At 48.3% G+C, this 10,054-nt stretch overlaps 1 protein-coding gene across 1 annotated transcript in view; it reads left to right on the top strand.

Moving 5' to 3' along the window:
* The first annotated feature begins 3,361 nt into the window (after window positions 1-3,361).
* The window catches only part of LOC140362235 (venom phosphodiesterase CdcPDE), a 110,738-nt gene continuing 104,045 nt past the window's right edge, over window positions 3,362-10,054 (top strand). The window contains exon 1 of the mRNA XM_072448329.1: window positions 3,362-3,442. Within this exon, the coding sequence (XP_072304430.1) occupies window positions 3,401-3,442 (42 nt within the window). The 5' untranslated portion in view covers window positions 3,362-3,400. The remainder of the gene's footprint in view (window positions 3,443-10,054) is intronic.

Genomic DNA, 10,054 nt, shown 5'->3' on the forward strand with positions numbered 1-10,054 from the left:
ACCACAACACACGGACACACTAAAGTGACCAAAACACACGGACACACTAAAGTGACCACAACACACGGACACACTAAAGTGACCACAACACACGGACACACTAAAGTGACCACAACACACGGACACACTAAAGTGACCACAGCACAACACACGGACACACTAAAGTGACCACAACACACGGACACACTAAAGTGACCACAACACAGCACACGGACACACTAAGTGACCACAACACACGGACACACTAAAGTGACCAAAACACACGGACACACTAAAGTGACCAAAACACACGGACACACTAAAGTGACCAAAACACACGGACACACTAAAGTGACCACAACACACGGACACACTAAAGTGACCACAACACAACACACGGACACACTAAAGTGACCACAACACACGGACACACTAAAGTGACCACAGCACAACACACGGACACACTAAAGTGACCACAACACAGCACACGGACACACTAAAGTGACCACAACACACGGACACACTAAAGTGACCACAGCACAGCACATGGACACACTAAAGTGACCACAACACACGGACACACTAAAGTGACCACAACACACGGACACACTAAAGTGACCACAGCACAGCACACGGACACACTAAAGTGACCACAACACACGGACACACTAAAGTGACCACAACACACGGACACACTAAAGTGACCACAGCACAGCACATGGACACACTAAAGTGACCACAACACACGGACACACTAAAGTGACCACAACACACGGACACACTAAAGTGACCACAGCACAGCACACGGACACACTAAAGTGACCACAGCACAGCACATGGACACACTAAAGTGACCACAACACACGGACACACTAAAGTGACCACAACACACGGACACACTAAAGTGACCACAGCACAGCACACGGACACACTAAAGTGACCACAACACATGGACACACTAAAGTGACCAGTTCTTCAGTAGAATATTACAGTAACAACATGGTTGCCATGGCAATGATCTCTTTGGTCTTCTATTCACCACAGGGGGCAGCGCGAGGTTTTTACCAGGTTCAACTTGTTTTTTGTGTTTAAAGGTGCACTATGTAACTTTTCTGGTGCTCGTCTCCATGGAGATTAGGTATAAGTTAGTAGTTTAACGCCTTCGGTCTTTGCAACACAAAAGCTTTTTCCTTGTTTCAGTTCCTGACTGAAGTGAATGTTCCACAGAACGGCATTAAAAGAACCTCCAATCACCTGCGTCCTCACTGTGAGCTGACCCGTGGCCTGTTGCTCGTCTCCATGGAGATGAATACATTTAGGTAATGCCATACTGTGGAGCATTCCAGTAGTTTCCACCAGAAAAGTGACGTTGTGAACCTGACTCAGTGACTCTTCACTTTTCTGTCCAAGATTAAGTCTAATTTCTAAAATGTTTTGATGTGAAAAGCAGTAAATATATTTTCATGTGAATCTTTGTTTAGTTTTGTCAAATAAAAACAAATTAAAGTGTCGTCGTGTCGCTTTTCTGTCGCTGACTCTGGCACCAGCAGGAGGCTTGTCCATGTTTAGTCCTGACTCTGGCACCAGCAGGAGGCCGGTCCATGTTTAGTCCTGACTCTGGCACCAGCAGGAGGCCGCTCCATGTTTAGTCCTGACTCTGGCACCAGCAGGAGGCCGGTCCATGTTTAGTCCTGACTCTGGCACCAGCAGGAGGCCGGTCCTTGTTTAGTCCTGACTCTGGCACCAGCAGGAGGCCGGTCCATGTTTAGTCCTGACTCTGGCACCAGCAGGAGGCCGGTCCATGTTTAGTCCTGACTCTGGCACCTGCAGGAGGCCGGTCCATGTTTAGTCCTGACTCTGGCACCAGCAGGAGGCCGGTCCATGTTTAGTCCTGACTCTGGCACCAGCAGGAGGCCGGTCCATGTTTAGTCCTGACTCTGGCACCAGCAGGAGGCCGCTCCATGTTTAGTCCTGACTCTGGCACCAGCAGGAGGCCGGTCCTTGTTTAGTCCTGACTCTGGCACCAGCAGGAGGCCGGTCCATGTTGATGCAACAGATGCAAATATTCCTCAAATCATCAAAAATAAAAAAGTACATACAAATAAATAAAGTGGAGCAAAGAACACGCTTTACAGTTATAGTAGTATTAATGTGGGAGGAGCCGCATTAGTAGAATTAAAAATAATATAAATTCCACAACGCAAAAAATAAAGAGCGGACTCACTTTGCACCAGTAACTGACAAAACTGTCCATGAGATCATCACAGTCTGAGTTCATCTACAGCTGCTCCATGTGTCACCTCCAGATTTATAAAGTCTGTGTTTGCATCACTCACATAGTTAACATGTGACATCACAAATGACATCCTCCTGAACACTGACACGGGCAAAGCCTCAGTCTTAATTCTGTTAGATCTGATGCTGCTTTTGACACTGTCCATCATGTGACCCTCTTACAGAGACTAGAGGACTGGACACCACTGGCCCCGCCCTAAACTGGTTAAGGTCCTATCTGGAAGACAGGAAGTACTTTGTGTCCCAGACCTGTGGGGGCCCCAAGGGTCAGTCCTGGGTCCCCTTTTGTTCAACCTCTACATGCTGCAGTTAGGTCACATGATACGCAGTGAAAATGTGCAGACGAGTCAGATCTATGTTTTACTGTCGCAGGTGAATCTGGACCAGTGGATTCACTCTGTCACTGCATCCAACAGATCAGTGTGTGGACCGGCCTCCTGCAGGTGCCAGAGGGCCTCCTGCTGGTGCCAGAGGTTCTCCTGCTGGTGCCAGAGGACCTCCTGCTGGTGCCAGAGGACCTCCTGCTGGTGCCAGAGGCCTCCTGCAGGTGCAAGAGGGCCTCCTGCTGGTGCCAGAGGCCTCCTGCTGGTGCCAGAGGGCCAAATCATGTTTTTTGCCCCAAAGAAACAAAGAGAAAGTGTCAGCGTCACCTCCAGAGTCTCTAAAATCTACAAACCAAGTTATAAATCTGGGGGTAATAATGGACTCAGACTTGAACTTTAACACGTCAAATCAATAACATCAGCAGCTTTTTACCATCTAAAACACATTGCCAAAATCAAAAATATAGTGTCTAAACCAGATTTAGAGAGACTTATCCATGCGTTTGTCTCCAGTAGATTAGACTATACCGGTCTCTCCAAACGAGCTGTAAAACAGTTGTGTGAAGCACTTTGAATTGCCTTGTGTGCTCTACAAATAACCTTGCCTTGAAGTAATTATGTATTTTTACTGCGTTTTGAAGTCACACTTTACCCAAGCATAAAATGTGAGATTATCTGCGCTCTGCTCTCGACCTATCAGCGATCTCCTGGTCACATGGTCCAAAGTTCAGACTCTGAGACCAGACTACAAGGGCTGTATCAAGAGCCGGGATCAAGAGCCGCCGGGATCAAGAACAGAGGACATGGGGCTTCTGCAGGAGACGAGAAAGAGGAAGAAGATCATTGTGAGTGTTCTGGTCCAGTGTGTGTGTGGAAGTGTGTGTGTGGAAGTGTGTGTGGAAGTGTGTGTGTGGAAGTGTGTGTGTGGAAGTGTGTGTGTGGAAGTGTGTGTGGAAGTGTGTGTGGAAGTGTGTGTGTGGAAGTGTGTGTGTGGAAGTGTGTGTGTGGAAGTGTGTGTGTGGAAGTGTGTGTGTGGAAGTGTGTGTGTGGAAGTGTGTGTGGAAGTGTGTGTGTGGAAGTGTGTGTGTGGAAGTGTGTGTGTGGAAGTGTGTGTGGAAGTGTGTGTGTGGAAGTGTGTGTGTGGAAGTGTGTGCGGAAATGTGTGCGGTAGTGTGTGTGTGGAAGTGTGTGTGGAAGTGTGTGTGTGGAAGTGTGTGTGTGGAAGTGTGTGTGGAAGTGTGTGTGTGGAAGTGTGTGTGGAAGTGTGTGTGTGGAAGTGTGTGTGTGGAAGTGTGTGTGTGGAAGTGTGTGTGGAAGTGTGTGTGTGGAAGTGTGTGTGGAAGTGTGTGTGGAAGTGTGTGTGTGGAAGTGTGTGTGGAAGTGTGTGTGTGGAAGTGTGTGTGGAAGTGTGTGTGGAAGTGTGTGTGTGGAAGTGTGTGTGTGGAAGTGTGTGTGTGGAAGTGTGTGTGTGGAAGTGTGTGTGTGGAAGTGTGTGTGGAAGTGTGTGTGTGGAAGTGTGTGTGGAAGTGTGTGTGGAAGTGTGTGTGTGGAAGTGTGTGTGTGGAAGTGTGTGTGTGGAAGTGTGTGTGGAAGTGTGTGTGTGGAAGTGTGTGTGGAAGTGTGTGTGTGGAAGTGTGTGTGTGGAAGTGTGTGTGTGGAAGTGTGTGTGTGGAAGTGTGTGTGGAAGTGTGTGTGTGGAAGTGTGTGTGTGGAAGTGTGTGTGTGGAAGTGTGTGTGTGGAAGTGTGTGTGTGGAAGTGTGTGTGGAAGTGTGTGTGTGGAAGTGTGTGTGTGGAAGTGTGTGTGGAAGTGTGTGTGGAAGTGTGTGTGTGGAAGTGTGTGTGTGGAAGTGTGTGTGGAAGTGTGTGTGTGGAAGTGTGTGTGGAAGTGTGTGTGGAAGTGTGTGTGTGGAAGTGTGTGTGGAAGTGTGTGTGGAAGTGTGTGTGTGGAAGTGTGTGTGTGGAAGTGTGTGTGTGGAAGTGTGTGTGTGGAAGTGTGTGTGTGGAAGTGTGTGGAAGTGTGTGTGTGGAAGTGTGTGTGTGGAAGTGTCTGTGTGGAAGTGTGTGTGGAAGTGTGTGTGTGGAAGTGTGTGTGGAAGTGTGTGTGTGGAAGTGTGTGTGTGGAAGTGTGTGTGTGGAAGTGTGTGTGGAAGTGTGTGTGTGGAAGTGTGTGTGGAAGTGTGTGTGTGGAAGTGTGTGTGTGGAAGTGTGTGTGGAAGTGTGTGTGGAAGTGTGTGTGTGGAAGTGTGTGTGTGGAAGTGTGTGTGTGGAAGTGTGTGTGGAAGTGTGTGTGGAAGTGTGTGTGGAAGTGTATGTGGAAGTGTGTGCGGAAGTGTGTGTGGAAATGTGTGCGGAAGTGTGTGCGGAAATGTGTGCGGTAGTGTGTGTGTGTGGAAGTGTGTGTGTGGAAGTGTGTGCGGAAGTGTGTGTGGAAGTGTGTGTGTGGAAGTGTGTGTGTGGAAGTGTGTGTGTGGAAGTGTGTGTGTGGAAGTGTGTGTGGAAGTGTGTGTGTGGAAGTGTGTGTGTGGAAGTGTGTGTGTGGAAGTGTGTGTGTGGAAGTGTGTGTGGAAGTGTGTGTGGAAGTGTGTGTGTGGAAGTGTGTGTGGAAGTGTGTGTGGAAGTGTGTGTGTGGAAGTGTGTGTGGAAGTGTGTGTGTGGAAGTGTGTGTGGAAGTGTGTGTGGAAGTGTGTGTGTGGAAGTGTGTGTGTGGAAGTGTGTGTGTGGAAGTGTGTGTGGAAGTGTGTGTGTGGAAGTGTGTGTGGAAGTGTGTGTGGAAGTGTGTGCGGAAATGTGTGCGGTAGTGTGTGTGTGGAAGTGTGTGTGTGGAAGTGTGTGTGTGGAAGTGTGTGTGGAAGTGTGTGTGTGGAAGTGTGTGTGGAAGTGTGTGTGTGGAAGTGTGTGTGTGGAAGTGTGTGTGTGGAAGTGTGTGTGGAAGTGTGTGTGTGGAAGTGTGTGTGTGGAAGTGTGTGTGGAAGTGTGTGTGGAAGTGTGTGTGTGGAAGTGTGTGTGGAAGTGTGTGTGTGGAAGTGTGTGTGGAAGTGTGTGTGGAAGTGTGTGTGTGGAAGTGTGTGTGTGGAAGTGTGTGTGTGGAAGTGTGTGTGGAAGTGTGTGTGTGGAAGTGTGTGTGGAAGTGTGTGTGGAAGTGTGTGTGTGGAAGTGTGTGTGTGGAAGTGTGTGTGTGGAAGTGTGTGTGTGGAAGTGTGTGTGTGGAAGTGTGTGTGGAAGTGTGTGTGTGGAAGTGTGTGTGTGGAAGTGTGTGTGGAAGTGTGTGTGGAAGTGTGTGTGTGGAAGTGTGTGTGTGGAAGTGTGTGTGTGGAAGTGTGTGTGGAAGTGTGTGTGGAAGTGTGTGTGGAAGTGTATGTGGAAGTGTGTGCGGAAGTGTGTGTGGAAATGTGTGCGGAAGTGTGTGCGGAAATGTGTGCGGTAGTGTGTGTGTGTGGAAGTGTGTGTGTGGAAGTGTGTGCGGAAGTGTGTGTGGAAGTGTGTGTGTGGAAGTGTGTGTGTGGAAGTGTGTGTGGAAGTGTGTGTGTGGAAGTGTGTGTGGAAGTGTGTGTGGAAGTGTGTGTGTGGAAGTGTGTGTGGAAGTGTGTGTGGAAGTGTGTGTGTGGAAGTGTGTGTGTGGAAGTGTGTGTGTGGAAGTGTGTGTGTGGAAGTGTGTGTGGAAGTGTGTGTGTGGAAGTGTGTGTGTGGAAGTGTGTGTGGAAGTGTGTGTGGAAGTGTGTGTGTGGAAGTGTGTGTGTGGAAGTGTGTGTGGAAGTGTGTGTGGAAGTGTGTGTGGAAGTGTGTGCGGAAATGTGTGCGGTAGTGTGTGTGTGTGGAAGTGTGTGTGTGGAAGTGTGTGCGGAAGTGTGTGTGGAAGTGTGTGTGTGGAAGTGTGTGTGTGGAAGTGTGTGTGGAAGTGTGTGTGTGGAAGTGTGTGTGGAAGTGTGTGTGGAAGTGTGTGTGTGGAAGTGTGTGTGTGGAAGTGTGTGTGGAAGTGTGTGTGTGGAAGTGTGTGTGGAAGTGTGTGTGTGGAAGTGTGTGTGTGGAAGTGTGTGTGTGGAAGTGTGTGTGTGGAAGTGTGTGTGGAAGTGTGTGTGGAAGTGTGTGTGTGGAAGTGTGTGTGGAAGTGTGTGTGGAAGTGTGTGTGTGGAAGTGTGTGTGGAAGTGTGTGTGTGGAAGTGTGTGTGGAAGTGTGTGTGGAAGTGTGTGTGTGGAAGTGTGTGTGTGGAAGTGTGTGTGTGGAAGTGTGTGTGTGGAAGTGTGTGTGGAAGTGTGTGTGTGGAAGTGTGTGTGGAAGTGTGTGTGGAAGTGTGTGTGTGGAAGTGTGTGTGTGGAAGTGTGTGTGTGGAAGTGTGTGTGGAAGTGTGTGTGTGGAAGTGTGTGTGGAAGTGTGTGTGTGGAAGTGTGTGTGTGGAAGTGTGTGTGTGGAAGTGTGTGTGGAAGTGTGTGTGTGGAAGTGTGTGTGGAAGTGTGTGTGTGGAAGTGTGTGTGTGGAAGTGTGTGTGTGGAAGTGTGTGTGTGGAAGTGTGTGTGGAAGTGTGTGTGGAAGTGTGTGTGTGGAAGTGTGTGTGGAAGTGTGTGTGGAAGTGTGTGTGTGGAAGTGTGTGTGGAAGTGTGTGTGTGGAAGTGTGTGTGGAAGTGTGTGTGGAAGTGTGTGTGTGGAAGTGTGTGTGTGGAAGTGTGTGTGTGGAAGTGTGTGTGGAAGTGTGTGTGTGGAAGTGTGTGTGGAAGTGTGTGTGGAAGTGTGTGTGTGGAAGTGTGTGTGTGGAAGTGTGTGTGTGGAAGTGTGTGTGGAAGTGTGTGTGTGGAAGTGTGTGTGGAAGTGTGTGTGTGGAAGTGTGTGTGTGGAAGTGTGTGTGTGTGGAAGTGTGTGTGGAAGTGTGTGTGTGGAAGTGTGTGTGTGGAAGTGTGTGTGTGGAAGTGTGTGTGGAAGTGTGTGTGGAAGTGTGTGTGTGGAAGTGTGTGTGGAAGTGTGTGTGTGGAAGTGTGTGTGTGGAAGTGTGTGTGGAAGTGTGTGTGTGGAAGTGTGTGTGTGGAAGTGTGTGTGTGGAAGTGTGAGTGGAAGTGTGTGTGGAAGTGTGTGTGGAAGTGTGTGCGGAAGTGTGTGTGGAAATGTGTGCGGAAGTGTGTGCGGAAATGTGTGCGGTAGTGTGTGTGTGGAAGTGTGTGTGTGGAAGTGTGTGTGTGGAAGTGTGTGCGGAAGTGTGTGTGGAAGTGTGTGTGTGGAAGTGTGTGTGTGGAAGTGTGTGTGGAAGTGTGTGTGTGGAAGTGTGTGTGGAAGTGTGTGTGGAAGTGTGTGTGTGGAAGTGTGTGTGGAAGTGTGTGCGGAAGTGTGTGTGTGGAAGTGTGTGTGGAAGTGTGTGTGTGGAAGTGTGTGCGGAAGTGTGTGTGGAAGTGTGTGTGTGGAAGTGTGTGTGTGGAAGTGTGTGCGGAAGTGTGTGTGGAAGTGTGTGTGTGGAAGTGTGTGTGTGGAAGTGTGTGTGGAAGTGTGTGTGTGGAAGTGTGTGTGGAAGTGTGTGTGGAAGTGTGTGTGTGGAAGTGTGTGTGGAAGTGTGTGCGGAAGTGTGTGTGTGGAAGTGTGTGTGTGGAAGTGTGTGCGGAAATGTGTGCGGTAGTGTGTGTGTGGAAGTGTGTGTGTGGAAGTGTGTGTGGAAGTGTGTGTGTGGAAGTGTGTGTGTGGAAGTGTGTGTGGAAGTGTGTGTGGAAGTGTGTGTGTGGAAGTGTGTGTGTGGAAGTGTGTGTGGAAGTGTGTGTGTGGAAGTGTGAGTGGAAGTGTGTGTGGAAGTGTGTGTGTGGAAGTGTGTGTGGAAGTGTGTGTGGAAGTGTGTGTGTGGAAGTGTGAGTGGAAGTGTGTGTGGAAGTGTGTGTGTGGAAGTGTGTGTGTGTGTGTATGTGTGTGTGTGTGTGTGTGTGTATGTGTGTGTGTGTGTGTATGTGTGTGTGTGTGTGTATGTGTGTGTGTGTGTGTATATGTGTGTATGTGTGTGTTTGTGTGTGTGTGTGTGTGTGTGTATGTGTGTGTGTGTGTGTGTGTGTGTATGTGTGTGTTTGTGTGTGTGTGTGTGTGTATGTGTGTGTGTGTGTGTGTGTGTATGTGTGTGTGTGTGTGTGTGTGTGTGTATGTGTGTGTGTGTGTGTGTGTGTGTGTGTATGTGTGTGTGTGTGTGTGTGTCTTTATCACAACAAACACAAGCTCCATGTCACGAACGCCTCGGGTTGAACAAAGGAGATCACATTCCCTGTCGCCGCCCACATCATAAAGAATAAAGAAGAGTCCGAGAGACGCATGCGGGCCCTGTCCCACCCCTCGCACATGTGCAGATCCACACTTCACACACTTCACACACTTCACACACTTCACACACTTCTCACACTTCACACACTTCACACACTTCAAACACTTCACACACTTCTCACACTTCACACACTTCACACACTTCACACACTTCTCACACTTCACACACTTCACACACTTCAAACACTTCACACACTTCAAACACTTCACACACTTCAAACACTTCACACACTTCACACACTTCACACACTTCTCACACTTCACACACTTCAAACACTTCACACACTTCTCACACTTCACACACTTCAAACACTTCACACACTTCACACACTTCAAACACTTCACACACTTCTCACACTTCACACACTTCACACACTTCACACACTTCTCACACTTCACACACTTCACACACTTCAAACACTTCACACACTTCAAACACTTCACACACTTCAAACACTTCACACACTTCAAACACTTCACACACTTCAAACACTTCACACACTTCTCACACTTCACACACTTCAAACACTTCACACACTTCAAACACTTCACACACTTCAAACACTTCACAAACTTCACACACTTCACACACTTCAAACACTTCTCACACTTCACACACTTCACACACTTCACACACTTCACACACTTCAAACACTTCACACACTTCAAACACTTCACACACTTCTCACACTTCACACACTTCACACACTTCACACACTTCTCACACTTCACACACTTCACACACTTCAAACACTTCACACACTTCAAACACTTCACACACTTCAAACACTTCACACACTTCACACACTTCACACACTTCTCACACTTCACACACTTCACACACTTCACACACTTCACACACTTCACACACTTCAAACACTTCACACACTTCACACACTTCACACACTTCACACACTTCTCACACTTCACACACTTCTCACACTTCACACACTTCACACACTTCAAACACTTCACACACTTCTCAAACTTCACACACTTCACACACTTCACACACTTCACACACTTCACACACTTCACACACTTCAAACACTTCACACACTTCTCAAACTTCACACACTTCACACACTTCACACACTTCACACACTTCACACACTTCAAACACTTCACACACTTCAAACACTTCACACACTTCACACACTTCTCACACTTCACACACTTCAC

This window comes from Eucyclogobius newberryi, unplaced genomic scaffold (assembly GCF_026437365.1).
Source record: "Eucyclogobius newberryi isolate DKJ021-1_F unplaced genomic scaffold, fEucNew1.0.hap1 SCAF_16, whole genome shotgun sequence".
In the NCBI taxonomy this organism is placed as follows: Eukaryota; Metazoa; Chordata; class Actinopteri; order Gobiiformes; family Gobiidae; genus Eucyclogobius; species Eucyclogobius newberryi.